Genomic DNA, 27,226 nt, shown 5'->3' with positions numbered 1-27,226 from the left:
TGCAAAATGTAAAGTCTTTATATAGCTGTGTTGATGGAAAAATGCAAAGTTATGGACTTTAGATGGCAATGTAGAAAAATGAAGTATTTTTCCCAGAAAATTATTGCACTTACACATGTTTTGTTATACACTTGTTTATTTCCTTTATTTGTATTGGAACAACACAAAACGCAGGCAAAAAAAGGCAAACTGGACGTAATCTATAATAATAAATGCCCTAAGCAACTTCCGGTTGTAACAACTTCCGTCCAGTTGTAACCGGTGACGTCACCGCACACCTCTTTCCATGTTAACCCTCAACACACACACTCCACTCACCTTTCACCATCTCCACTCACGTCCACTCACTCTTTCACTCCACATACGACCCTTTCTCTCACTCCGTCTCTCATACTCACGCCGTCATCGCCGCTGATCCACGATCCCCGACATCATTTTCCGCCGGCGCCATCCTGGATCCAAACGTCCTCCACGCCGGCGACATGTTCTTGCGGCGACGCCATTTTGGATCGGCGAAATCCCGCGATAGTCAAGATGGCGTCGCCGCAAGAACATGTCGCCGGAGAGGATGACGTCGGGATCCAAAATGGCGTCGGCGAAAACTCGCGAGATTTCGCAGACGCCATTTTGGATCCCGACGTCGTCCACGCCGGCGACATGTTCTTCCGGCGACGCCATCTTGACTATCGCGGGATTTCACGATACTCAAGATGGCGTCGCCGCAAGAACATGTCGCCGGCGTGGACAACGTCTGGATCCAGGATGGCGCCGGCGGAAGAAGATGTCGGGGATCGTGGAGCAGCGGCGATGACGGCGTGAGTATGAGAGACGGAGTGAGAGAAGGGGTCATATGTGGAGTGAAAGAGTGAGTGGAGATGGTGAAAGGTGAGAGGAGTGTGTGTGTTGAGGGTTAACATGGCAAGAGGTGTGATGCTATCGCATCCTCCCGATGCGATAGCATCGGGCCATAATCTAGTTTCACATAAAACTCCAAAAATTGTCCGGACAGAATTGTGGGCACCTTTCTAAAATTGTGGGTAAACAACTTTGCTTCAAGCATTTAATGCTCGTTCAAACTCACCATTGGCAAGTAACAGGTGTGGGCAATTTGAAAATCACACCTGAAACCAGATGAAAAGGAGAGACGTTGACTCAATCTTTGCATTTTGTGTCTGTGTTTGCCACACTAAGCATTGAGAACAGAAAGAGGAGAAGAGAACTGTCTGAGGACTTGAGAACCAAAATTGTTTTATGTATATCAGCAATCTCAAGGTTACTACTAGTCCTTCTCCAGAGATCTTGATGTTCCTTTGTCCACGGTGCGCATCATAATCAAGAAGTTTACAACCCATGGCACTGTAGGTAATCTCCCTGAGCGTGGAGGGCTGAGAAAAACTGATGAAAGGTTACACAATCTTTGCATTTTGTGTCTTTAAGTGCCACAATAAGCAAGGAGAACAGAAAGAGGAGCTAGTCTGGATGGTGGATAAGTAGCCCGAATCAAGTTTCAAAGAAATGCAGGCTGTTCTGCAGGCTCAGGGTGCACCAGTATCAGCGCGAACTATCCATTGACATTTTAATGAAATTAAATGCAATGGCAAGAGACCCAGGAGGTCCCCACTGCTGAAGGACTTAGGGTCACAATGTAGTGCCCAGTGTCAGAAAGCTGGGTTTATGTCCTAGGTCATCTATCAGGACAATGACCACAAATATACTTCAGGAAGTACCCAGAAATGGATGGCAACAAAGCGCTGGAGAGTTCTGAAGTGACCAGCAATGGGTCCATATCTAAATCCCATTTAACACCTGTGGAGAGATCTTAAAATTGCTGCTGGGAGAAGGTGCCTTCAAATATGAGAAACCTGCTGCAGTTTAGAAAAGAAGAGGGCTCCAAAATACCAGTTTCTCTATCACTTCATTGGGGGACACAGGAATCGTGGATGTATGCTGCTGCCACTAGGAGGCTGATACTATGCACAAAAAAGTTAGCTCCTCCTCTGCAGTGTACACCCCACCGACCGGCACTGGATTAGTCAGACAATTGGTCTTGCGGCGGGAGAGTGGTCCCTGCATCAGGAAGTCTTCCATCAGACTTGCCTTCGATGGGGAACTCCGGATGTGGACCCCATGGCGACCCGACTGAACAGGAAGGTTCCACTGTTTGTTTCCAGGTCCCTAGACCCTCTCTCGGTGGACACCGATGCTCTGGCGATTCCCTGGTCACAATTTGCTCTTCCCTACCTGTTTCCTCCCCTCCCTCTTCTTACAAGACTTTTGAAGAAGATCAAGGTGGAAGGGGTGCCCGGGATTGGTCCAGAAGGTCTTGGTTTGCAGAGATTGTCAATCTTCTCGCAGATGCCCCCTTGAGGCTCCCAGACAGGCTAGCTCTTCTGTCCCAAGGACCGACCTGCCAACATAATTCTCGGTCGCTCAATTCAACGGCTTGGCTGTTGAAACTGCGATTCTGAGAGCGGTTGGGTTTCCAGACCGGGTGACTCGCACCATGATCCAGGCTAGGAAGCCATCATCCTCAAGGGTCTAATATTGGACTTGGAAAGCCTATTTCAGCTGGTGCGAGAGTAATTGTAGTGACCCGATCCAGACTGGGTATGTCCCTTTAAGTAACCCTGGACCGTGATTAGCTTTTGTACACCTCAACTCACCCCTAAGTTATCCTTTTACTGTTATATGGTTTAAATGAATCCATTACTCACTAATCTCATATATTCATGATTTATATATTAATCTCACAATGTGAAGTCTGACACAAGAATTGAGAGTTATCCTATTGGTTGGTGACCCTGTCACAAAGGTTCAATGGGAGGAGCTACCTCCAGTCTCTGTGGAGACAAGACAGGGTTCTGGACGGTTTCCTGAGGAGTCGGGTTCAAGATGTGACCCAGAGCAGACCTCATGTGAGGGGTCTCCTAACCCCCCCTCCAAGCTCCAAGCCTGGAGGTTCATCCTTCTCTTCATCTCAAGAATAACAGCCAGGCCTAATGACTTGGATCTTCCTCTGACTTCTACAGCCAAGATGGCTAAAGGCTTTTAACCCTGGGTCCCCGCTGTCCGGTTTAAGGCATGCTTCTCCAGCACCAGGTCGCACTAAATGTGTACAGACGAACCTATTCCTCTGCGTGTTGAGGAAATCGAGGGTCCCCAGCCTCACCGCAAATTATCCCTTATTTACTTCAAGTATATTTCTGCATGTACCGTGACCAGCTGAGAAAATGAATACGGGATTCCAGGTCTGTACATATTGCCATATATTCCCTCTTCTACCTTTATGCCACCAAGAGACTTTGAGCTTCTTAGAATTACCTGCAAGTACTGCTCCTAACTAATACAGGTTCTTAAAGCTCCAGAACCTTAATTCTATGTCAGAATCCAATCCTGAACTGTATTGGCCGTGGATTCCCCACGTGAACTGTTACCATAACTCCATGTTATTTCTCCCCGTTCTGCTGACGTAAAGCAGCTGTTATCCCCGAGACCTGTTGTCTGTGGTTATTCAATCAGCTGTGGACACAGCGTCGCGGTGGATAACAGTGAACGGAATAGCCCCATGTCAGGGCTGTTGCATAATCACATCCCGCCTGTGTCCTTTTCTCTAACTTTATTTTGTTTTTTTTCCAGGCGGGACTCGACACTTGTCTGGCTCTTACTTCTTTAAAGGGCCAGGTGTCAGCGCTTTCGATTCTTTTTCAGAAAAACCTATCCTCTTGTTCTCAGGTCATAACTTTCCTTCAGGTAGCGCATGTGGCTCCCCGTACCGGACACCTGTGGATGCCTTGGACCTCAATATAGTTCTGGAGGCCCTGAAGAGCTCTCCCTTTGAACATCTCTGAGAGGTTTCTCTGTCCTTTCTGTCTTGGAAGGTGGCCTTTCTTGTGGCCATCACCTCCATTACGTGTGTCTCGGAAATGGTGGCTCTTTCCTGTCGCCCTCCTTTCTTGGGTCTTCACCAGGGCGAGATGGTTTTGCGGCCTCTACCTTCTTTCCTTCCCAAGGTGGTGTCCGCTTTTCATCTAAATGAGGATATTGTCCGCCCTTCCTTTTGTCCTTCTCGGACTCATCCTCTGGAGTGTTCATTGAACAGGTTAGACCTGGTTAGGGCGGTACGGGTCTATCTGGCTAGAACCGCCCCCTTTAGGAAGACGGATTCTCTTTTTGTTATTCCAGAAGGTGCACAAAGAGGTCTGCCAGCCTCCAAGGCCACGATTGTTTGCTAGATCCGAACGGCGATTTTGGAGGCTTACCGGGTCAAGACCAGAATGCCTCCCCCTGGGATTAAGGCTCACTCTACCCCAGGCAGTGGGCGCCTCCAAGGTGGTACAACAAAGGGCATCTGCCCTACAACTTTGCAAAGCGGCAACCTGGTCTTCCATTCACACGTTCGCCAAATTTTATAGGATCCATGCCTACGCTTCTACAGACACCAGCCTAGGAGAAGGATCTTGCAGGCAGCAGGGGTGAGTTCTCTGATCTGAACTGAGTTTCTGCTGTTCCCTCCCCAGGGACTGCTTTGGGACGTCCCATGGTTCCTGTGTCCCTCATTGAAGCGATAGAGAAAATAGGATTTTTGGTTGCTTACCGTAAAATCTGTTTTTCGGACCCTTCATTGGGTGACACAGCACCCTTCCATATTTATCAGCTATTTTTCTGTGTTATATTGTAACAGTCTGAGTTGTCTGTTTTTCTTTATCGCTATCTTGTTGTTTCTCCTACTGCTTTCTCACTAACTGATTATCCTAGTGCCAGTTGGTGGGGTGTATACTGCGGAGGAGCTAACCTTTTTCTATGCATAGTGTCAGCCTCCTAGTGGCAGCAGCGTACACCCATGGTTCCTGTGTCTCCCAATGAAGTCTACGAGAAACAGATTTTACTATAAGCAACCAAAAATCCTGTTTTTTGGGTGAAATTATGTCCAACTTGCATTTTTTTTCCTGTTTTTTTTTTTTGGTATATTTTTATTACACAAAAATTAAATAAATGTGTATAACAAAACGTGTAATGGCAGTAATTTTCTGGGAAAAATACTTCATTTTCTGGAACAATTTGACGGGTGCAAACACTTTTCGGCCATGACTGTAGGTAGTAGCAATTCTCAGCTTGCTTAGAACTGATCCAATATCGTAGGATGCACTATTATCTACCTATAAGGATGGGCTTTATTGGTGGCAGAGATAACATGTCCGCTTCTCTCTACGGGAAATAGAGAATGTGTGCCGGATGAACCATGAAGCACGCCGTTCCCATGCCTTCCATGGGATTGAACATTTGATAATGAAATCTAGAACTGATTCACAGTTTGCTGCACTTTAGCTTTTTAGAGTCAAAAGGATTTTGTAAAAATAGATTCAATTGTGCTAAGACTGAAGCAGAACTGCACAATAAGAAGTGTGAAGTGCAGCTTGTTATGTGGTTTGTGGAGGAGAGAATAAAGCCCCAGGATTCCTTAATAGCCCCATTAGCACCAGAGCGGCCTGTTCCTGCTGTACATGTGAATTTGCTGTGGCCGTATACGTGTGTGTGATTTTGGTAAAAAAGCTTTTCTGGCTACTATTCCTACTCTGCTCTCTAATGAAATAAAACACAAAAAATGCCACGTTAAGGACTGGCCCTGGTGCTGCTAAAAACACAGCAGGTCAACGACATCACATTGTTAAATAAAATTGTGTGAAAATGGAATTAATAAATTGCCACTTACTTGCAGGTAACAGCCGGTGCTGGTTTTTTTTTTAACTTGTAAAAGAAAACAGTGGAAAAACCCTACAAAAACTAAATGAGAGGATTTTGCACTGCTAGGTATTTTAGTTCCACTAGATGGCGATGTGACCGCATAATCTTTTTTGTTCATTTAGCGGTGAGACAATGACTCCGGCCCTTCGCTGCCTTGATCACGTGTTATGCTGATTTATTCTATACATTACAGGATGCATAGGAAGCCATTTCTTGTCTGATGTAACAGTTAACAATGCCATCATATTCTGGAGAATAGCAAACCATATGTTAACACCAGAATCCATTAATGCGATTGCTTGCCTGGTATTTCTGTACTCCATATGCTGATGAACAGTGCACAATTGTAGCCGTGAAAATACTTTCTTTTTGTAGGATCTAGGGTCCTGATATTCAGTCAGATGACCCGGCTGCTCGACATTCTGGAAGATTACTGCATGTGGCGCGGCTATGAGTACTGTCGCCTTGATGGACAGACACCACATGAACAAAGAGAGGTAATGTCAGCTAGCTTTCATCTGCAGACACGCAGAGCTCACTGGAAGGATTTTACAGTCCTGGATCTTTCCCGCTGAGGACTTTGTAGGTCACAAGGCCTAATGGACCTGCTTATCAGCAAAGCTAGGCTTTCAAGATGCAGAGATTTCTTTATTAGATCTTATGTAGAAATATAAATGCATACAGTCAAGTTTATATTCAATAATGCCAAACTTAGCCCGGAAAAAAACAACTCTTTATAGACTGTTTTTTATGCCTTCTTATTATCCACTTAGAGGGTTTGTCCCACAAAGAACATTTTATTTAATTTATATTGGCATAGTGATATGTTGCACATTTGGATGTGTTAAAAAAATGTTCCTGTGCTGAGATAATCTTATAAATGTGCCCCTGCTCTGTACTGTGTAATGGCTGTGTCTGACCATGCAGAGCTGCTCCAGTTCATGGTTGGCACACACCACAGCTCCTGTGCAGGGGGGAAAGCATCAGTCAGTCATGATAAGTGAGTATACAGACGAAGCACCAGGGTCTCACAGCTGCTACTTTCAGAGGTAACACCTCCCAGAAGCCAGTTTTTCTGCTTTATCACCAGTCCTGTGCGCTTATCGTAAATCAAGTCAGTGACATAAGCTCAACAGACTATGGGCTCCTACCTCAGTGACATCATTTATGATGAGGTTTGAGGACTAGAGATGCTGTAGAAACTCTCACTCATGTGTTATCTCAGTCAGTAAAATGTGTTACCACAGAAAGTAGCAGCAGTGAGCAACTTTGTTTCATTTTATACTCATTTATCATTATTGACTTATGCCCCCCCAGCGATAAGGAGCTTTCGTATGTTACGACCATGACCTGGAGCAGCTCTGCATGGCTAGACACGGCCATTACACAGTACACAGCAGGGGAACATTTATAAAATTTTCTCAGCACAGGAACATTTTACTTAAAACACATCCAATTGTGAAACTTATTATTCTAAAGGTAATTGATCATGGGAAAGCTCCTTTAAGGGTTTAGGATGCCCCCATTAGTTAACAGCATGGCTGTCTCTGATATTTATATGGAACAGCTTTTATATTTAATCGTGCTGTAGCAGATTAACCACATGGTCAATCATAGTGAGAAGTGTTTTTCATCTATAGACTACAAGCATGAGGGAGTTAAACCCCCATACATCTATTAAGGCTTTCGGATAATTGTTCGTACAGCACCTATTTTCACTGTCACTCCCAAACACAGGAGCTCCCACACATCTGGGTTCTCTATGAAAATGACGCTGTCAGACATGCTTAAATTCCCTATCAGTCATCTGTTTGGGGCTCCCATGCACATTAGATTGTCGGCTGAGCTTGTTGATATTGGTGGGTTTGACTGACGTTAATACAGTGTGAATGGGGGGCGTTAGGCCAGCTTTACACAACTAACATTCATGGTCTGAATACGGACTGGCAAAGGGTCTCCTGATCTGAGCTCCCTAGTCTCACTGGCATATATGAGACTGCTGAGTGTGGGTCAGGAAACCCATGGCTAGTCCTGACATCATGGTTTGTTCACAATCCAAGAATGTCAGATGTGTGAAGCCAGCCTTAAGGGCCTGTCACACTAAGCGATATCGCTAGAAATATCGCTATAACGTCACTGGTTTTTGTGATGTTATAGCGATATCGCTAGTGATATCGCTATGTTGGATACTTACCTCCGACCGCCCCCCCGCTGGTTATCGCTGATCGCGCGAAAACGTCCTGGACCATTTCTCGTCGTCAGCTTCCTGCTGGGGCTTCCTGCTGTGGAGACGAGCGATGCGTGGACGTGGGCGGGAGGACGTCTTCATCACCTCGTCTGACAGGTAAGTAGCGACCCCCGACCCCTGCGATGTCGCTGGTGAGATCTGCCTGTGTGGCAGCTCACTAGCGACCACTTAGTGATGTACCAGCGATCCTGACCGCGTCATCGCTGGTCGGGATTGCTGGTACATCGCTAAGTGTGACAGTACCTTTAGTGTAGTTCTGTGTTCACACTCTGCCCCCTGCTGTATACTACAGCATTAGACCGTCATTCACCGAACAGAGCACAGAAGAGTGTCTTTTGGACTTCTGTCTGTCTACATCTGCACACCATTTATTTAGCTGTATAGGAAACCATAGCAGACTGTTCTTTTCTTTTTTGGCTACTACAAATAAGTACCCCATGCTACACAGCATATACATATTTTTTTACGGTGATGCCTCTATATTGGACAGATACCACATTATACACTGTAAGGTAGTGCTGTTATTCAAGTAGGGGATAGTTGCTTAGCCGCCACAAAACCAGATCCGGCACGGGTTTTCCACAAAACAATCATAGTCCATGCGGTTTATTCAGCATCATAAACGCACAGCAGTAACATAAAGTTCCTCAAATCAGCATAGCGTCCATGACAGAGTTCAGCTCTGTAATCCCTGTGGTCACACAGGTTATGCATACACAGGCTCTCCAGCCTCAGTTATCTCATGTCAGGGTTTCCTCATAGTTCCTTCATCACGCTGCAGACGTCCATTGCCTCCAGGGAATCATCAGGCACGTGCAGCCATTCAACACAGTGTTCCTTGCTGTCAGGAAGACAGCCCCCATCTCTCCCAGACGGGGCCTTCCAAAACGGACCAACCAGGTCCCTGCATTCACCCTATGTGACCTACCCTGGCCACCTTATATGGTCCGTAGCCACGCCCACCGGGTCACATGGCTATGACCTCATCACAGGTCCTTGAACCATTCTCACACACTTTACAATATCCTTCTCAACCACACCCCTGGGTGGATTTGTAGGTAATTAGTCTCGCCCGATTCACCAGCTACCTGGAGACTTCTCCCGGACACGCTGAAACAGCACCTCAGCATTATCACTGCTGATCAACACACACTTAAGTCTCTATCTCAAGGCCACCCACCTTGAGATACACAGCGGTCATTCAGTATTCTGCCATTTATCCTCTCTCCTAGGACATCCACACAGCGCCCCCTAGCAGACACAGTGGTTACTATACCACATACCTCCCCCCTCTGTTCAAACTTGTGGGGTTGAACACACAACTTTACACCAGGATCTCGAGACCGGGCACTCATTACACCTTGCCCCATAGGTAGAGAGAACCATCTCCATCTGTCACATGGCGTCATTCCTACATTAGGCCTCCCCCGCCCCCAGCGGTCAGAATATAGGCCCTGATCTTTGACCCTCCAGTCACGGTCTGTCTGCGTCATCAGACACTGTTTAGTCACCACATTCCTCTCCCTGTCTGTTCCGTTCCCCGACCAGCTCCCCCGGTCAGTGCGGTCATAAGTCTTAGTTAAGCCTGAGTCTGACTCATTCAGCATCTCACAGGAACTACGGTCTTTCAACTTCATTGTGCCAGTCAAACTACCACTTGTTGACATTCTTCGGCCACCTGCCATGTCACTTCTTGGAGGAACCCTTCGGGTCCTTACATCTTGGGTGGAAGGCGGCTGCCACCTGGTGTTCCGTACCTCTTTATTGATCCATCGACGGTCCAGCCTTAACTTCTCAATCTCTTGCAGGTACCCCACTCGATACTCCAATAGCATCCAAAAGTTTCTCAGGCTTACCACGGAGCCAACCACCATGATGGGAATCCTACCCTCTTCACTGGATATCTGGTCTTCATCATAAGGAGGGATCCTCACCCTCACTACACCAGAGATATCCACAAGGTCTTGCATTACCTTCCCGAATCTTCCAATGATTCTCCCAATCAGACCCTTGGGTACCGGAATCACATCTTTCTGCAAACCCAACCGATCCATAGCCTCTCTTGCTAACTCTAGGCGTCGAGCAGCTTTCATATTACTCCGCCTAACCAGCTGTTTGGTGTGAAGACATTGCAGATGCATTTCTTTCAGGACAGCTACCCGTTTTGATGTATCTTCTCTGCCTGAAATTATCACCAATTGCGGAGTCTCAGGTGCCCAGTGCACCTTACACACCTTGACCGCCTCTTTGAAAGCCTCATGCACACCTTCCTCAGCACAGGCTTCTTGCATGTCTTTGGGTACCTCGACTACAGATTTGAAGGTCGTGGTCTTTCTCTCTTCCTGGACAGAAGACTCTGGCTTTACCACAGACACTTCCCTCACTACCGTTGACCCGACCGGGTTACTGTCTTCGGTTCACAAGATTTTATCTCTTCATGACCCTTTGCCACGATTGGTACTGGCAGTTCCGTCTTGTTGTCACTCGGGCCCGGCCGCTGTACATCTTCATCAAAGCTCTTCTCCCGCAGAAGACGTCTTACAGTTTCTTTGAGCTCCATGACTTCTTTCTCGAGCTCCTTGACCCGGTGCTCGGTCGTTTGTCTCAGGACTCTTTCCTGTCTCATATGTTCTTCTGTCTCTTCCCTAAGGGTCTTTTTCATGTCTTGCCACGTTGACAGGTGACCTCTGAGCTCAGAGACTTCCTTCTCTAGCCCTTCTGTGCTCCCTTTCTCTCTCAGAGCCACAGTCACCCCCAGAGTCTGCGTCACCCCGACCTGCCGAGCAATCCCTCCTGTTACCCATTAACCGTGCCAATACTCCAGCCGTCTTATCAACCAGGTCAACCTCGGTCTGGTCACGAGATGTCAGGTCCGTCCGTTGGGCAGACGTACCCCTTTTCCCGGTCACTTCTACCTCTGACCTGTCCATGTCAGGAGCCGTCACCGTCTTAATATCGGTTAGCCCAACAGTAGGACCGTCTCCAACCTCCTGGCATATGTCATCAAACCTGACAAAGTCCCGGCCCCACTCCAAGGCATACACTAAGTCTGGTGGTATACTGCCACCTTGGCACTCACTGCCTTTGCACCCCTCAAACATTACTCTGTCTACCGCATAGTTCACCGTGACCCCATGTTTACAGCGAACCTGGACCATTTTCTCTCAGTCAAACAGAAAGTGAGAGGAGTTCCTGTCAGTCACCTGACTCTTTGAGTCCAACCGTCCCGAGATTCCTTCCCGGTGCAGCATCTCGGTACACACTTGCGGCCAGTCATCATCCGGAAAGAATATCCCACATTCTGGAAACAACATACACGAACACTGCGATTCCTGTTTTGCCACACCGGCCCCTTTCTGGACAACCATCCCAATTTGGGTCACCGCCCCCCTCTGGGACTCCACCCCTTTTGGGCTACCACCCCGATTTGGGCCTCCGCCCCCTTTCAGGATTTCCCCATGTCCGTTATACCGGTTTTCTCAGACCACAGTTCACACAACACAGTTTATGTCTCTTACGATACCACACAAGTCCTTGTTGGCACCACCACAGCTCCTGCTGTCACCGATCTTCGACACCACTGGCTGCCGTTCACACACAGCTGCTGGTGTCACCTTCGTAACCCCGCCGAGTTACAGGAGGCCGCTTGTCACCTTCTTGACTCCCACTGAGCCACCGCAGGCTGAGTTGAGAAAAGAAAAAAAACAGACCACACAAAACTCACGTGTCCTGTCTGTGTGCTTTTCAGGACGTTCCATCTCCGCCTGAGACCGTCCAACACACAGGGTGCACCGGGTGCTATTCAGGGAGCCGACCCTCCCAGGGTTTCCCAATACACCGGCCTCACCAGGTCCAGGGGCTCAGTGGGTGCTCTTCAGGACATCTATCTCCTCCTGAGACTGCCCAACACTCACGCCTCACCAGGTTCAAGGTCATACCACGTGCTCCAGGGATCCAATTCTTCTCCCAGAACCTCCCAACACTGACCCTCCAGGACCTTGCTCACTGAACCCTCCAGGAACACAGTCTTTCTCACTGACCCAGGTCAGTACAGCACGAACACCTGTCCGTTACCTGTGTCGGCCACACAGGTCCTCGGGTACCTCTTATCCGCAGAGGCACCCTAGCAATCACCAGTCTCTTTCACTGACCTGCTGTCAGTATATCACACGGCTTTCACTACCGTCAGCCCTCCTGGCTCAGTGTTGCCAGCACTGCAACATGTGTCTTTGGAAACCGTTGCCCTTAGCAACCAAAACTTTACAGTCCTCTTCTGTTGCTCCTAGCAACAAGGCTACAACAATGCCCATATCTTTCTCCAACCAATTGTGAGGTAGCGCTGTTATTCAAGTAGGGGATACTCGCTTAGCCGCCACAAAACCAGATCCGGCACGGGTTTTCCACAAAACAATCATAGTCCATGCGGTTTATTCGGCATCATAAACCCACAGCAGTAATAAAATTCCTCACATCAGCATAGCGTCCATGACAGAATTCAGCTCTGTAATCCCTGTGGTCACACAGGTTATGCATACACAGGCTCTTCAGCCTCAGTTATCTCACCCACATCAGGGTTTCCTCATAGTTCCTTCATCACGCTGCAGACGTCCATTCCCTCCAGGGAATCATTAGGCACGTGCAGCCATTCAACACAGCGTTCCTTGCTGTCAGGAAGACAGCCCCCATCTCTCCCAGACGGGGCCTTCCAAAACGGACCAACCAGGTCCTTGCATTCACTCTATGTGACCTACCCTGGCCACCTTATATGGTCCGTAGCCACACCCACCGGGTCACATGGCTATGACCTCATCACAGGTCCTTGAACCATTCTCACACACTTTACAGTATCCTTCTCAACCACACCCCTGGGTAGATTTGTAGGTAACTAGTCCGGCCCGATTTACCAGCTACCTGGAGACTTCTCCCAGACACGTTGAAACAGCACCTCAGCATTATCACTGCTGATCAACACACACATAAGTCTCCATCTCAAGGCCACCCACCTTGAGATACACAACGGTCATTCAGTATTCTGCCATTCATCCTCTCTCCTAACACATCCACACAGCGCCCCCTAGCGGACACAGTGGTAACTACACCACAACACCTAGACTGTTGAAGGTATACCCCCAGCAGTAGCTGCAAACACAAGGTGCATTCAGTTTTTACTGTCTGCTATTTCATTGTAGTAAGAGCAGTGTAATATAGGGGGCTGTATGATTTGTTTTTGGAAAAGGAAACTAGTGGAGTGTGAAAGATAAAGGTTTTCTGAGAACCATTGCTAGAGGATGCTTTCCAGACTAGCTTGGGATCAAAACAGTTCATTTCTTTGTTTAGAAGTACATGAGGAGGGATAGTCTGTTTCCACAATTTATAGCAATAATTACACAGAAAAAAACATGTGGAAAATACAGGTGTTTAACCAGACAATTCTTTTCATGGCCGATTCTGGCTCCTTCATGATTACTCCAACTTCCAAAGGCTACAGCTGCTTTGGCGAAGTCCTGAAAGGTACTGTCAAGACTCAAGGAATAATTATACCGAAAAAATTGCGGTCTTTTTTGAGTGCTGCCAGTGAGGATGCAAACATACATGACGTGGAAAATACAGGTTTTTATTCGAACAACACGTTTCGGGACGATTTGGCTTCTTCATCAGGTGGGGCAGATGTACCCGATGAAGGAGCCAGATCGGCCCCGAAACGCAGTACCCTTCAGGATTTCGTGGAAGCAGTTGTAGCCTTTGGAAGTTGTTGTGCCAGCTCCTCCACACCTTCAGGTTACTATCGCATTTAGGTTACGTTCACACTATCAGTGTTTGATGAGTTTTTTACCTCAGTATTTGTAGCCAAACCCAGGAGTGGAACAATCAGAGGAAAAGTGTAATAGAAACCTGTCACCACTTCTGGATTTATCCCCCACTCCTGGTTTTGGCTTACAAATACTGAGGTAAAATAGTGACCAAATACTGAACGCGTGAATGTGGTTTTCGTAGCGCTCTCCTTTTTTTTTTTTTTCATCATACACAGCAGGTTGTGGTCACAAATGAAAGCTGTTCCTAAACAACAGAAGTGTAGACCTTTCTCTGTTTCTCTGCTCCAGCGTCCATTAGCATCTATTTGAGCAACATAAAGTGATTATGTTCCATTTTCAAGCTTCTATTACCTGTACACATTCCTGCGAGCTTTACATGGGGTATTTATGGCTTATTTTATTATTAAATTCAATAAAGAATATGGAGAGTGACAACCCTGCAGTAAACAGCAGTGCTTCTCTTTAGAATCGTACTCATGGATGTTTCCTGGAACAGATACTATAATGGCTGCCTTCAGTTTCCCGGCTGGCTCTTTTCCTGCACATCATCTTGTTTACCAAATCTGACGATTCGGAGGACAGAATATGTCTGGGAATAGCTATGTATCCAGGAGAAGCGTACACTCTGCATTACCCATTATGCTCTGAGGCCGCTGTATGACAAAATAAAAAGTAATATGATATACCAGGAAAACAGCAAAAATCATGTCAGTGCAGTGTGATTGCTGCCGTCTGGGCGCTCCCACATCTCCAGCACAAGATAAAGGCATCTACAACGCACCCACCTCCAGAGTTAGCATATGTCCTGCTTTATGAAGCTGTTGGGCATTTTTTTTTAATGTTTTTACAATGTATTCCCTATTCACAGTGTTCCATCACAAATAAGAGTAGTTGATATGTGCTGGGTAATTGTAATGTGAAGATACTGGATGCTGATAGCAATAAGGGTATGTTTAAACGTTCAGTATTGGTAACAAAAAAAAAATCTGTCAAATACTGATGTGTTGGCAGGAAAAATTATTGCAAAAGATACTTACTTTTTTAAGTGGTTTTTTTTTTTAAATTTTGCCTGTGTTTTTGATGGGGTTGTGACGAACCCACTCCTCACCACCCTGCCTGACATCACGATTACATCAGAAGGACCACGTTATACGGGTTTCCCCACTTTCACTATTGTGATATTCCTTACCCCTTGGGGACACTTAAGGTCAGCTTGGCACAGTTTTACATAGACACCCCCTGTCCACACGGGCCCAGGAAGGCATGGAGAGTGAGACGATGTGGCCCACGCAGTCACTGATATGACACCACACTCGCCCACAACCCTGACAGGTTGAGAGCCCCCTTTCACTAGCTCCAGTGAAACAGCACCTGGTATACCAGGTAGGCCTGCCACCAACAGATTTATATCGGGCCAGAAACCAGTCCGATAGCATGAAAAATTAAACCGAGAAATGGACGTGTGGATTACTACACATGGTATCTATTTTGCAAGCAAGCCTTTTGTTCTGAGCTTAGCTGGTTCAAGGTGTGAGATCTGTCACTTTTGAAGCTTTACCAACTGCTGAGCTAGGTGTCCTGTTATAACTGCACATTGGAAGGCGATTATATAATCCCATGCCAAATAGGATACAAATGATTGACATGAAATTATATCTCCAATATTCTTCACAGGGAGTGTATGCTATCTGGGCCCGTTTCGATTTGATTTTAGTGATTTTTTTTTTTTAGAATTTTTGGTGCCCCTGATCATATGGTCTTCATGGGATTTTCTTGTAAAGATCCCTGTTCCTCTTCCGCTTCCACCATTTCACCCAGATTATTTTTGAGGGGCCAACACTATTATTTTGAATGTTTATGTAGTTGAATAATATTTTTAGATTATTTTTCTTTCTTTGGCAATGAGTGTTGCTGTCTCAATGTTTTCTGCCTTGATTTGTTTTTTTTTACAGTTTATTTTTTCTCTACAACTACCTAAAGGGAACTTGTCATGTCCCCAAACACTATAAACCTGCACATATGGGGTTAATCTGCAGGTTAATAGTGTTCTAAAGCCGGGCTGCCGTCACCGCCACCACATTGAAAGCCCGGCTGCTAGGAGGAAGTGAAATTTATTACTCCCTGCAATCTCGGCTTTCAGTTGTAGAGGTGTGGCTTCAGTCACCGCTCATACTTAGTTGCGGCTGTAACCACACCCCCTCACTGACAGCTCGCTCTGTACTGATGCACTGCTGAGCTGGCTGGCAGTCAGTGCTGGGGCGTGGTTACAGCTGCTGCTCACTATGTGCTGAGCGGTGACTGAAGCCGCACCAGCTGAGCCTCTACCACTGAAAGCCGGAGGCTGCTGCGAGAATTAAAGTTAAGTTCCTTCTGATTTCTGGGCTTGAGTACGGCAGCCGCACAGCTGTAGAACACTATATTAACCTGTAGAATTACCCCTCTGGTTGGGTCCTGCCAAAGTTGTGAAAGATAATTGTTCTCATTTAACACAAACAGCATCTTCCATGGTTGGGTATATCTGTCATTAGTTGATAAGGCGTTAATCCTTCCCATCTGATATGGGTCAAATAATGCAGACTACATATCCCATGAAGCTGCCAGGAGGGATGTGATTCACAATGATGTGATCTTGTGGGTCACAGAATGTCAGAGACTGACTTCCTGACTACACAGTACAGGGTGGGCCATTTATATGGATAAACCTAAGTTAAATGGGAATGGTTGGTGATATCAACTTCCTGTTTGTGGCACATTAGTATATGGGAGGGGGGAAAGCTTTTCAAGATGAGTGGTGACCATGGCGGCCATTTTGAAGTCAGACATTTTGGATTACATCTTTATAAATGGCCCACCCAGGTGTATCCATATAAATGGCCCACCCTGTACTGTATATAGGGGAATAGTTGTAACACTAGTGATCGCATTACGCAACGTCCTATGATGAAGGTGGAGAAATGTTTAGATGAAACCGAGAAGGGATGAAATAAATGAAACCATCAGAGAGACTATTGATGGTGCATAAGCATTATATGTGCAGAAAAGCTGGAATTCTTCTTTAGTGTTTGCATATTGGGGATATGTTGATTTGGCAGCATGTGTGCTCGGCTTGTGCTGTACAGTAGTCGATTATTTGTTCTGTGTATGAGAACTAACCTGTCTGTAATAACTTTTTCGATTTGCAGGAAGCCATAGAAAGATTTAATGCACCTAACAGCAGCAAATTCATCTTCATGCTGAGTACCCGTGCCGGAGGCCTTGGAATAAATTTGGCAACTGCTGATGTGGTGATTTTATACGACTCAGACTGGAACCCTCAAGTCGATTTACAAGCAATGGTTAGGAATATAAACTTCTGTGCTTGTCGTGTTACTTGCTGCTACATTTTGTTTTCTGTTTTAGATTCAAGCAAAATATTTCTAATGGGAATACTTTATATCCTGGATTTTAGATTCGATATGTGAGAATTACGGGCTAATCATGGGACTAATATGATTGTTGTCCACAATTAGGGTCAGATGCTGCAGAAAAATCACCCCGTAACTAATAGGGTAAAATGCAGACAGACTACACCTAGAGATATAAGTAGATGTCACCCCATGGGTTTTTTAGAAGTTGATTCTCCCCAGAAAGACCCCCTCAGCACTCCTCAGTCATTCCAGCACCCCTCAGTCAGTCCAGCACCAGTGTATTTCTGGATCATAACTTTTGATTGTTATCAAGTTTCTGCACAACAATTTTTTTTATCTTTTTATTTGCAACAGGATCGAGCCCATCGCATAGGCCAGACGAAGACTGTTCGGGTATTTCGGCTCATTACCGACAATACAGTGGAAGAAAGGATCGTGGAGAGAGCAGAGCTAAAGCTTCGACTGGATTCTATAGTCATCCAGCAAGGTATCTTGCCGTCTGTTTCTCCCATTCCCATAGCATTGGATGGCCAAGTCTGATCTGCAAAAAAAATGGAGACTTAATCCCTTCTCTGGGTTTCAATACTGTGGTGGGAGTCGATGCCAGCCGCTTGGGGTCGGTGATGTGATAATAGCTGTGCTCAGCTCTTCTCCCATAGGGATGAATGTCTATGGAAACAGGCAGCAGAGTTCTATAAATCCCATCCACTTTACTGGAACTGTAAGACGCTGCGTTTTGTGCGCAATAAATACACAGTGTAAAAAGCTCACCAAAAACTCAGCTGCTAGACCAGGGGTGGGGAATCTTTTTTCTGCCAAGGGCCATTTGGATATTTATACCACCCTTCAGGGGCCATACAAACTCCGCTCACAAAGTACATCCTGACTCTGGCACTGGTGTCAGGACGTAATCCCATGCCCTTCAGTGTTCAGTAGTGAACACTGCGTGTATGTGCTCACAGAGCAAGAAGAAATTAATGAGCTGGTGGCAATCAAAATATAACTCCCTGCCAAAGCACTGTGGTCCCTGAGAATCTGCCCGGGGGCCGGATTAAAGGTCATGGAGGGCTGTAAATGGCCCTGGGGCCTGAGGTTCCCCACCCCTGTGCTAGACGGAAGCAAAGAGTGAGAAGAAATTACTGATCTAAATCCCTGTTTTCATTCTCATAATCTTGTGGTTTACTTTATAGTTTCAGAAAATGCTGAAATACATACAAATATATTTACAACATTACGAAAAAACTATTATGTAAGAGTGGTTTTCCACATTAAGGAATGATAATATATTATTTAGATAAAACCAAGTCATCTTTCCAACTTTAGGACGACTTATCGATCAGCAATCAAATAAACTTGGGAAGGATGAAATGCTTCAGATGATTCGCCATGGAGCCACCCATGTGTTTGCATCAAAGGACAGTGAACTGACAGATGAGGACATTACTACAATTTTGGAAAGGGGGGAGAAGAAGGTAGCATTGCTGCTTATTTGTCATTTAATCCAGTTCCATTGATTTCTGCCAGTTAGCACCAGTACTCCCATCATTATTAAGCACACCTATTAACGATACTGTGTCCTGCTGTGCAGACTAGGTGACCATGCACATACACATTCATACAGGCGGATCAGATGTAGAGTTATTCATTATTCTTATACTCATCTTTATCTTTAAAACCTCCCTATTTAGTGTTACTTCTGTAGATAAGGAAAACCTCTTCTTTTCAGACTGCTGAAATGGCTGAGCGCATGGAGAACATGGGGGAAAGCTCACTCAGAAACTTCTCGATGGATACAGAAACAAGTTTATATAACTTTGAAGGAGAAGATTATCGAGAAAAACAAAAGGTAACATTTCACATGCTTTATAAATGACATATTACGTCCTACTAGATATGTATCAACTATCTAACCTTACCTCAATAATAACTGAGAAAGCATTAAGTGGCAAATTAAGCTCCCTTATGGCAATATATAATTGTACTGTAGATGGGGTCACAAACAGCCCTGATTCCCTTGTGTGGTATATTTAGAACTTACCAGGCCTCTTTAATCAGAACTGTCTCACCTTAACCTTCCTATATTGCCCATAGCAAACAATCAAGAACTCCGCTTTCATTTAACCAGAGCAGTATAAGAGATGAATGAGGGCCATCATATCCTTTTCTTCTGGTGGGATCTTGGTGGAAAGTAGTAGTGTGTGTGTCCAACCATTCATCATGATAATGGAGATCTATGTAACCCAGCCTCAGTCACAGGAACACAGGACTAATCTGAAGGTTAATTTCCAAACCTTGCGGTTCCAGCAAACAGTAGTGTGCATGTTCTGTTGCAGAAGTGATGTAACACAGGATCTGTAACTGATAACAAAAATAAAAATAGACAAACAAATGTTAGTACACCCATTGATGTTGTAAACATCTAGAAAAGGATTATAAGCGCACATCAAGAGAGCAGCATATAGACTTGTCCTGAAATGACAGCACCTAAAGCCACCGTCTGTCAACTATGCAAGAGTTAAAAGAGGGAATAAACAAGCCATTTGGCTATTAATCTTACACAGGCATTGCACTCATTGGAATACATCATGTCTGATGAAGCATGGTTCTTTCTAATCAGGTGTGGTATTTCACCGAATCGTAGGAACTGGCACACAAAAAATTGTCACGACTTACATAATCAACGATTGCATGACTATAGGTACACGGACTATGAGTCCAATATTTGCTGAAATATGCCTCTGAAAGGAAATTTGTCACCAGGTTTTGCAAACCCATCTAAGAACAGCATGATGTAGGGGCAGAGACCCCTGATTGCTGCAGTTTTGATACAATCCCTGTTTTCTCTGCTGCAGATCTACCAGTTGTCTGAATGTTGAGTTCTGTATAACCCCATCCACACCAGTGATTGTCAGCTTTCTGTGTACACTGCATAGGCGTAAACGTGCCAATCAGTGGTAAGGGCGGGATTATACAGAAGTCATGAATATAGATGACTACATGGCACAGGTAAACTAGTCCTGTAGTGATAATCTCCTGCTGATAAAACTGTGGCTGGCCTATATCTGCCCTGCTCCTGGTGATTGACAGGTCTCTACTATGTGTGTAAATAGGGACAGACATGTCAATTACCAAGAGTGGAGTAGGGAGAAGGCGCCCGGCTCTTCAAACTAAATCTTCTCTGAAACATTGGAGCCTTTTAGAGAAAAACATATCTGACTACAATTGTGGTAGCCAGTGTCATGACTCTGTTATCGAGTGTCCCGGGACCAGAGGCTCCTTCCCTGTCCCTAACACTAGGGGGCGCCCTATCTCACCCTGTTCCCCGGATAACTTCTGACGGTGAAGATGACAGGACAACGTACCTTACCTTAGCTCCTGAATCTGCCCAGTTTGTACCCTTCCCCTGCCCTGGGGAGAGGGGAGTAGTAGTCCACCGTAGTACACAAACCAGACGAACAAGGTAATACGCACAGGGGTAAAGAAGAATACCAAACGTACAAATATACTCACACATACAACAGAGGAATGTAACGGGGAGTGGAGGATGGGGTTAAACCAAAGTAGGAGAAGAAAGGGAATTATCACCAGGGCTGTGGAGAGTCGGTAAGCCAAACTTGCGACTCCGACTCCTCAATTTCCCTTACACCGACTCCACGACTCCGACTCCCACATTTATTGCTTTTATTTAAGTGAAAAATGTATTGTAGTACAATGTGAACACCAGACATTTAATCATTTCTATGATCCAATAATCAAGATATTTAGGTAGAACATAATATCTATTTATTGGAATACAACTTTAGAACACAAAAAACTGTAATTAATTGTAAATATGTAATACACTGTATAATATCGATTACATATATACAGTACAGACCAAAAGTTTGGACACACCTTCTCATTCAAAAAGTTTTCTTTATTTTCATGACTATGAAAATTGAAGATTCACTCTGAAGGCATCAAAACTATGAATTAACACATGTGGAATTATATAATTAACAAAAAAGTGTGAAACAACTGAAAGCATGTCTTATATTCTAGGTTCTTCAAAGTAGCCACCGTTTGCTTTGATTACTGCTTTGTACACTCTTGGCATTCTCTTGATGAGCTTCAAGAGGTAGTCACCGGAAATGGTCTTCCAACAGTCTTGAAGGAGTTTCCAGAGATGTTTAGCACTTGTTGGCCCATTTGCCTTCACTCTGCGGTCCAGCTCACCCCAAACCATCTCGATTGGGTTCAGGTCTGGTGACTGTGGAGGCCAGGTCATCTGGTGTAGCACCCCATCACTCTCCTTCTTGGTCAAATAGCCCTTACACAGCCTGGCGGTGTGTTTGGGGTCATTGTCCTGTTGAAAAATAAATGATGGTCCAACTAAACACAAACCGGATGGAATAGCATGCTGCTGCAAGATGCTGTGGTAGCCATGCTGGTTCAGCATGCCTTCAATTTTGAATAAATCCCCAACAGTGTCACCAGCAAAGCACCCCCACACTATCACACCTCCTCCTCCATGCTTCACGGTGGGAACCAGGCACGTAGAGTCAATCCGTTCACCTTTTCTGCGTCGCACAAAGACATGGTGGTTGGAACCAAAGATCTCAAATTTGGACTCATCAGACCAAAGCACAGATTTCCACTGGTCTAATGTCCATTCCTTGTGTTCTTTAGCCCAAATAAGTCTCTTCTGCTTGTTGCCTGTCCTTAGCAGTGGTTTGCTAGCAGCTATTTTACCATGAAGGCCTGCTGCACAAAGTCTCCGCTTAACAGTTGTTGTAGAGATGTGTCTGCTGCTAGAACTCTGTGTGGCATTGACCTGGTCTCTAATCTGAGCTGCTGTTAACCTGCGATTTCTGAGGCTGGTGACTCGGATGAACTTATCCTCCGCAGCAGAGGTGACTCTTGGTCTTCCTTTCCTGGGGCGGTCCTCATGAGAGACAGTTTCTTTGTAGCGCTTGATGGTTTTTGCCACTGCACTTGGGAACACTTTCAAAGTTTTCCCAATTTTTCGAACTGACTGACCTTCATTTCTTAAAGTAATGATGGCCACTCGTTTTTCTTTACTTAGCTGCTTTTTTCTTGCCATAATACAAATTCTAACAGTCTATTCAGTAGGACTATCACCTGTGTATCCACCAGACTTCAGCACAACACAACTGATGGTCCCAACTTCATTTATAAGGCAAAAAATCCCACTTATTAAACCTGACAGGGCACACCTGTGAAGTGAAAACCATTTCCGGTGACTACCTCTTGAACTCATCAAGAGAGTGCCAAGAGTGTGCAAAGCAGTAATCAAAGCAAAAGGTGGCTACTTTGAAGAACCTAGAATATAAGACATATTTTCAGTTGTTTCACACTTTTTTGTTAATTATATAATTCCACATGTGTTAATTCACAGTCTTGATGCCTTCAGAGTGAATCTACAATTTTCAGTCATGAAAATAAAGAAAACTCTTTGAATGAGAAGGTGTGTCCAAACTTTTGGTCTGTACTGTGTATATATACATGTACATAAATATACATATACACACACACTATGACTTATCTCAGCTAAGACAAAGCATAGATCCTCAGGCTACATTCACACTATGGGCGTAGCCAGGATCAAACATGGGGGGGGCAGAACCTAATGCTGTTCCACAGGATTTCATACTGCACACCTCAGCTGCTGCAGAACCTCATACTGCACACCCCTACACTTGAAAATAAAGCCTGCACCTTAAGAAGATGTGGTGATGAATGCAGTCTATTTATTCCAACTATCAATTGATGTTGATGTGTTACTGAAGACGAGCAATACCTGTCCTGGGCGTCCTTTTGGGCAGCTATGAGGTGTACCTGACTGGTGCTAAAAAAAAAGGAGTGTTAGTCTGTGTGCTATCCGGCTTTCATTCTTTTTGGTACAGATATGATATGGATACAGATATGGATAAATGGATATATAGATAGAGCAGATTTCTAATCTGCTTTTGCTATTGAAAACATTATCTATGAGCTCAAAAACCTTTCAGATGATGCGTTTTTTTAAAAAGCTGATCTGCCTTTGCGACTGAAAAACATATCCTCAAAAAACGCAGGAAAAACGCTGTGTGTGAATGTAGCCTTAGATCAGGAATAGAACAGCCATTTATAGGACATTTCATAACTTTTCCAAATTACTATGAAAAAATATTCAGCACATTCTGCATTGAACTGTACCCAATTTATTATATATTTTAGGAGTCGGGGTCGGTCCATTTAATACCGACTCCAACTCCGACTCCACCAAAATGAGCACCGACTCCGACTCCATGACTCCGACTCCACAGCCCTGATTATCACACTCACAAAACCAAGCAACATTCACAGATAAATCCACCAACCAACTACTCAAGTAACCACCAACACATCTCCATCTAGCCATGCAGCATAAGCTAGCCCTGACAATGTGTTTTAGTCAGGGCCCAGATTATATAGGGGATAGGAGTGGCTAACAGTGCACAGCTGAGAGCTTTAGCTCCAGGAGCTTTCTACAGATTAGTTTAATCCATGCACTGCTGAAAGAAATTTTAACCATTTAATAAGAAGGTGAAGTGCTTCTAATCAGTGCAGCAGGAGGAGAACTCAAACGCTGCTGTCTTCTGGCTCCTCTCTGTCACGGTAAACCCATGGCAGCCAGGCTCTTATTCATGCTGCTTAAAGGGAATCTGTGACCCCATTTTTGCTCTATGAGATGGGCCACAGCATTCTTTAATGCTGTAGATAAGCCCGCCCCCGATGTAACCTGAAAGATAAGAAAAACAAGTTAGATTATACTCACCGGGAGGCGCGGTTGGGTGCGATGGGTGTCGCGGTCCGGTGCCTCCCAACTTTTAGCGATGACATCCTCCTTCTTACTTCTGCCGCGACTCCTGCGCAGGCGTACTTTATCTGCCCTATTGAGGGCAGAGTAAAGTACTGCAGTGCACAGGCGCCGGGAAAGGTCAGAGAGGTCCGGCGCCTGCGCACTGCAGTGCTTTACTCTGCCCTCAACAGGGCAGATATAGTACGCCTGCACAGGAGCCGCGGTAGAAGTAAGAAGGAGGACGCCATCGCTAGAAGATGGGAGGCGCCGGACCGCGACACCCATTGGACCGGAACGGGACCCCCGGGAGAGTATAATCTAACTTGTTTTTCTTATCTTTCAGGTTACATCGGGGGCTTATCTACAGCATTACAGAATGCTGTAGATAAGCCCCTGATTGCTGTGGCCGCAGCTCATAGAGCAAAAATAGGGTGACAGATTCCCTTTAAAGTTTGGGCTGCATGAATTGAATGATAGTTTCCTTTTACAACCTTTTACAATGTACAACATGTTTACAAGCTATCAAATAAAAAAAATGCATATTAAAATATAAGATATAATTTCAATCCTAAATTAAAACAAGGACAAGCTTTGGCACCATGCACAGTGATCAAGGGCAGCAATGCTATAATTGCATCTCCATGTTCTCTGTGTACCGTTATGGATTTTTTAGTTTCAATAATATGGAATAAAGCATTGAAGATTTTATGTATTATTGCCCCTTTCAGGAACATTTCTTTCTTTGGCGCTTTGCTCTTTCTCTTTACTATGTGAAGATGCTGGATCGGTGATGAAAGTTTCTTTACTTGGCTGTTGCTGAGTCATCAAGTCATTGTTTTGAAGGAAACTTAATGTAATTTTTTGCTATCCAATCCTAATTGGCCACTTAAAGCCATCATGTTAATTTGTAATTTCCCATAAAGTGGATACTTTTCTAAAGTGCTTTTTTTCTTTGATTGTACATTTAGCTAAGCATGTTGGAGTGGATAGAGCCCCCCAAACGGGAGCGCAAAGCCAATTATGCTGTGGATGCGTATTTTAGAGATGCCTTACGTGTTAGTGAGCCAAGGGCACCAAAGGTAAAGTGCTACTTACATTTTCTTAGTGTAAAGCTTGCATCCCCCTTAATGCCCATGTTCCCTTTATTTAAGATTTCTCTGAGTATGGCTATGTATTCAATAAGGTTATTCATCTCTTTCTTTCAATACAAAAAGACAGCGCACAAGAATGCTTCTGTAGCTCCAGCCATAACTGTTCTTTTATAAGGAGCCATACATTATGTTACAGTGGTGATTGAGTGATTTAAAGAACACCAAAGATAAAAGTCGTGCAACTCCCCTCAGGTCCTGCACTAGGTATAACATAACAGGCGAGATTTATGAAAACTGGCTTATATTTCGACAGGATAAAATTAGAGAAGACAAGTAGAAATGGGACTTGAATCATTGCTATACATTTATGACACATGCCTATTTTTTATATCACCTCTCGGCGGTTTACTTTACTTTACTCCAAGATTTTGTGCCAAAATAATGGCTAAGTGTGATTAACACAATAAATCTAGTGCGTGACATGTGCCAACTTTATCCAGGATCGTGATGATCTAGTACAAATCACAACATGAGAGCAACTTTTGTTTTTCAATTATGACCTGGAGGGGACACAGAAGTCTTCATTGCACTCTGCTGTCACTTAGAGGTTGCCCCATTCCCTCTTGTGGAGGGAAACTCTCTTGACAGACACAATGGTACAAATTAAATAACACTCTTTTAGACAGCATACGATTCACCAGATTTCTCAGAGGGATTCATACTGGATGATAGATTTGGTGCATCTTTAGACTGTCTAATATAATTTTACATTCATTCATATGCAGCAATGTTCTTTTGACAGGCGAATCTAAGAAAGTGTCTTAAACATATGTGCGATGCCGGGCATCTAAGCTGTGATAGTTGGCCCATTTAGCATAGTTTGTCTCTATCATTCAATGTTTTGCAAAATCTGATTTTGAAGCTTTCCATTGCCACCCAAAATACCTATGTCTGCCCATATCTTTATTCAGTTACTTTTGAATTAGTCAGAACTAACTCCTTTTACCCTTCCAGCAACATGGTGGCCATTCACACTGTCATGTGGCCTGAAGCATGTAGCACCAGTCCAGAGTCTAGCAAGTCCCTTGAAGGTAGGAAAGCAAATTTACAGGCAGCAAAAGCCATCTCTGTTCTCAATTCAGACTTGGTTCTCTTCTTTCCATTCTGAGAAACCATCTCCAGTCAAGCAACGTGATCGTTCTTCAAGCCTCCCCCCCCCCCCATAATTTTGTCACCCAACAAGGTGAACAGCATGTGTCCTCTCAGAAGACCAGACAACAGCAAGTTCCAATGGCAGTGGGCCCAGTTTTTTACATAAAAACCCTAGGCAGGATGGTAGACACTATGGAGGCAGTGCTTCGGGGCGGCCTGTGGGCAGGTCTTTCCTTGGTTTCTCCGGCTTAGAGCAGGAAGATGAGACTCTGCCTACAGTCCTGCCACGGAGCACAGGCATATCATTATCTGAAAACTTCTAACACTGATTACCAAGAACCACAAGATGGATCTCTTCACCCCAGGTATCATTGTAATCAGTGTAACAGCACCAATCTGACAGTGTCTGTAGGCTACTGTGCACAATCCTGCTGACAGGTTCACTTTTTAATAAGTTACTGAGTCTCTAGTTTCTCTGTGTTAGTATTGCATTATTATTGTTACCATTAGTAACATATTAGGTGATTGCTTCATATACAAGTGTAAGGTCTGTTTTATTTCTAGACATTTAAATTAAGTCCATCTCTCCAGCAGTGATGAATGCATTGGGAATAATTTTTGGTCACTTCTACTTTGCAGTAGATTAATATGAACAGCAGTGTTAAAGTATATATATATTTTTTTTTATTTAGGCACCACGGCCACCAAAACAACCCAACATTCAAGATTTTCAGTTTTTCCCTCCAAGATTGTTTGAGTTGCTGGAGAAAGAGATACTTTATTACAGAAAGACTATTGGCTATAAGGTAATGGCAAGATTATCTATTGGGGTAAGCTTGAGGCCAGCCAGATGTTTTCACTGCCGCCATGCAAATTACACATCGGCCACACAAATCAGTGGCCGTCATTGTACAGTAATACAAGTCCTCCAGAACTAGTCACTTGTAGAG

General features: G+C 44.8%; 1 protein-coding gene across 1 annotated transcript in view; it reads left to right on the top strand.

Moving 5' to 3' along the window:
• The window catches only part of LOC141050921 (probable global transcription activator SNF2L1), a 153,578-nt gene that overhangs the window by 48,385 nt on the left and 77,967 nt on the right, over window positions 1–27,226 (top strand). Inside the window, exons 12-18 of the mRNA XM_073547622.1 lie at window positions 6,118–6,239; window positions 16,986–17,138; window positions 17,565–17,697; window positions 18,534–18,682; window positions 18,937–19,056; window positions 25,002–25,112; window positions 26,969–27,082. Coding sequence (XP_073403723.1) covers window positions 6,118–6,239; window positions 16,986–17,138; window positions 17,565–17,697; window positions 18,534–18,682; window positions 18,937–19,056; window positions 25,002–25,112; window positions 26,969–27,082 — 902 coding nt within the window. The remainder of the gene's footprint in view (window positions 1–6,117; window positions 6,240–16,985; window positions 17,139–17,564; window positions 17,698–18,533; window positions 18,683–18,936; window positions 19,057–25,001; window positions 25,113–26,968; window positions 27,083–27,226) is intronic.

This window comes from Dendrobates tinctorius, unplaced genomic scaffold (assembly GCF_039654945.1).
Source record: "Dendrobates tinctorius isolate UK_male_01 unplaced genomic scaffold, ASM3965494v1 ptg000154l, whole genome shotgun sequence".
Taxonomy (NCBI): domain Eukaryota; kingdom Metazoa; phylum Chordata; class Amphibia; order Anura; family Dendrobatidae; genus Dendrobates; species Dendrobates tinctorius.
This window is presented reverse-complemented; position numbering and strand designations above follow the sequence as displayed.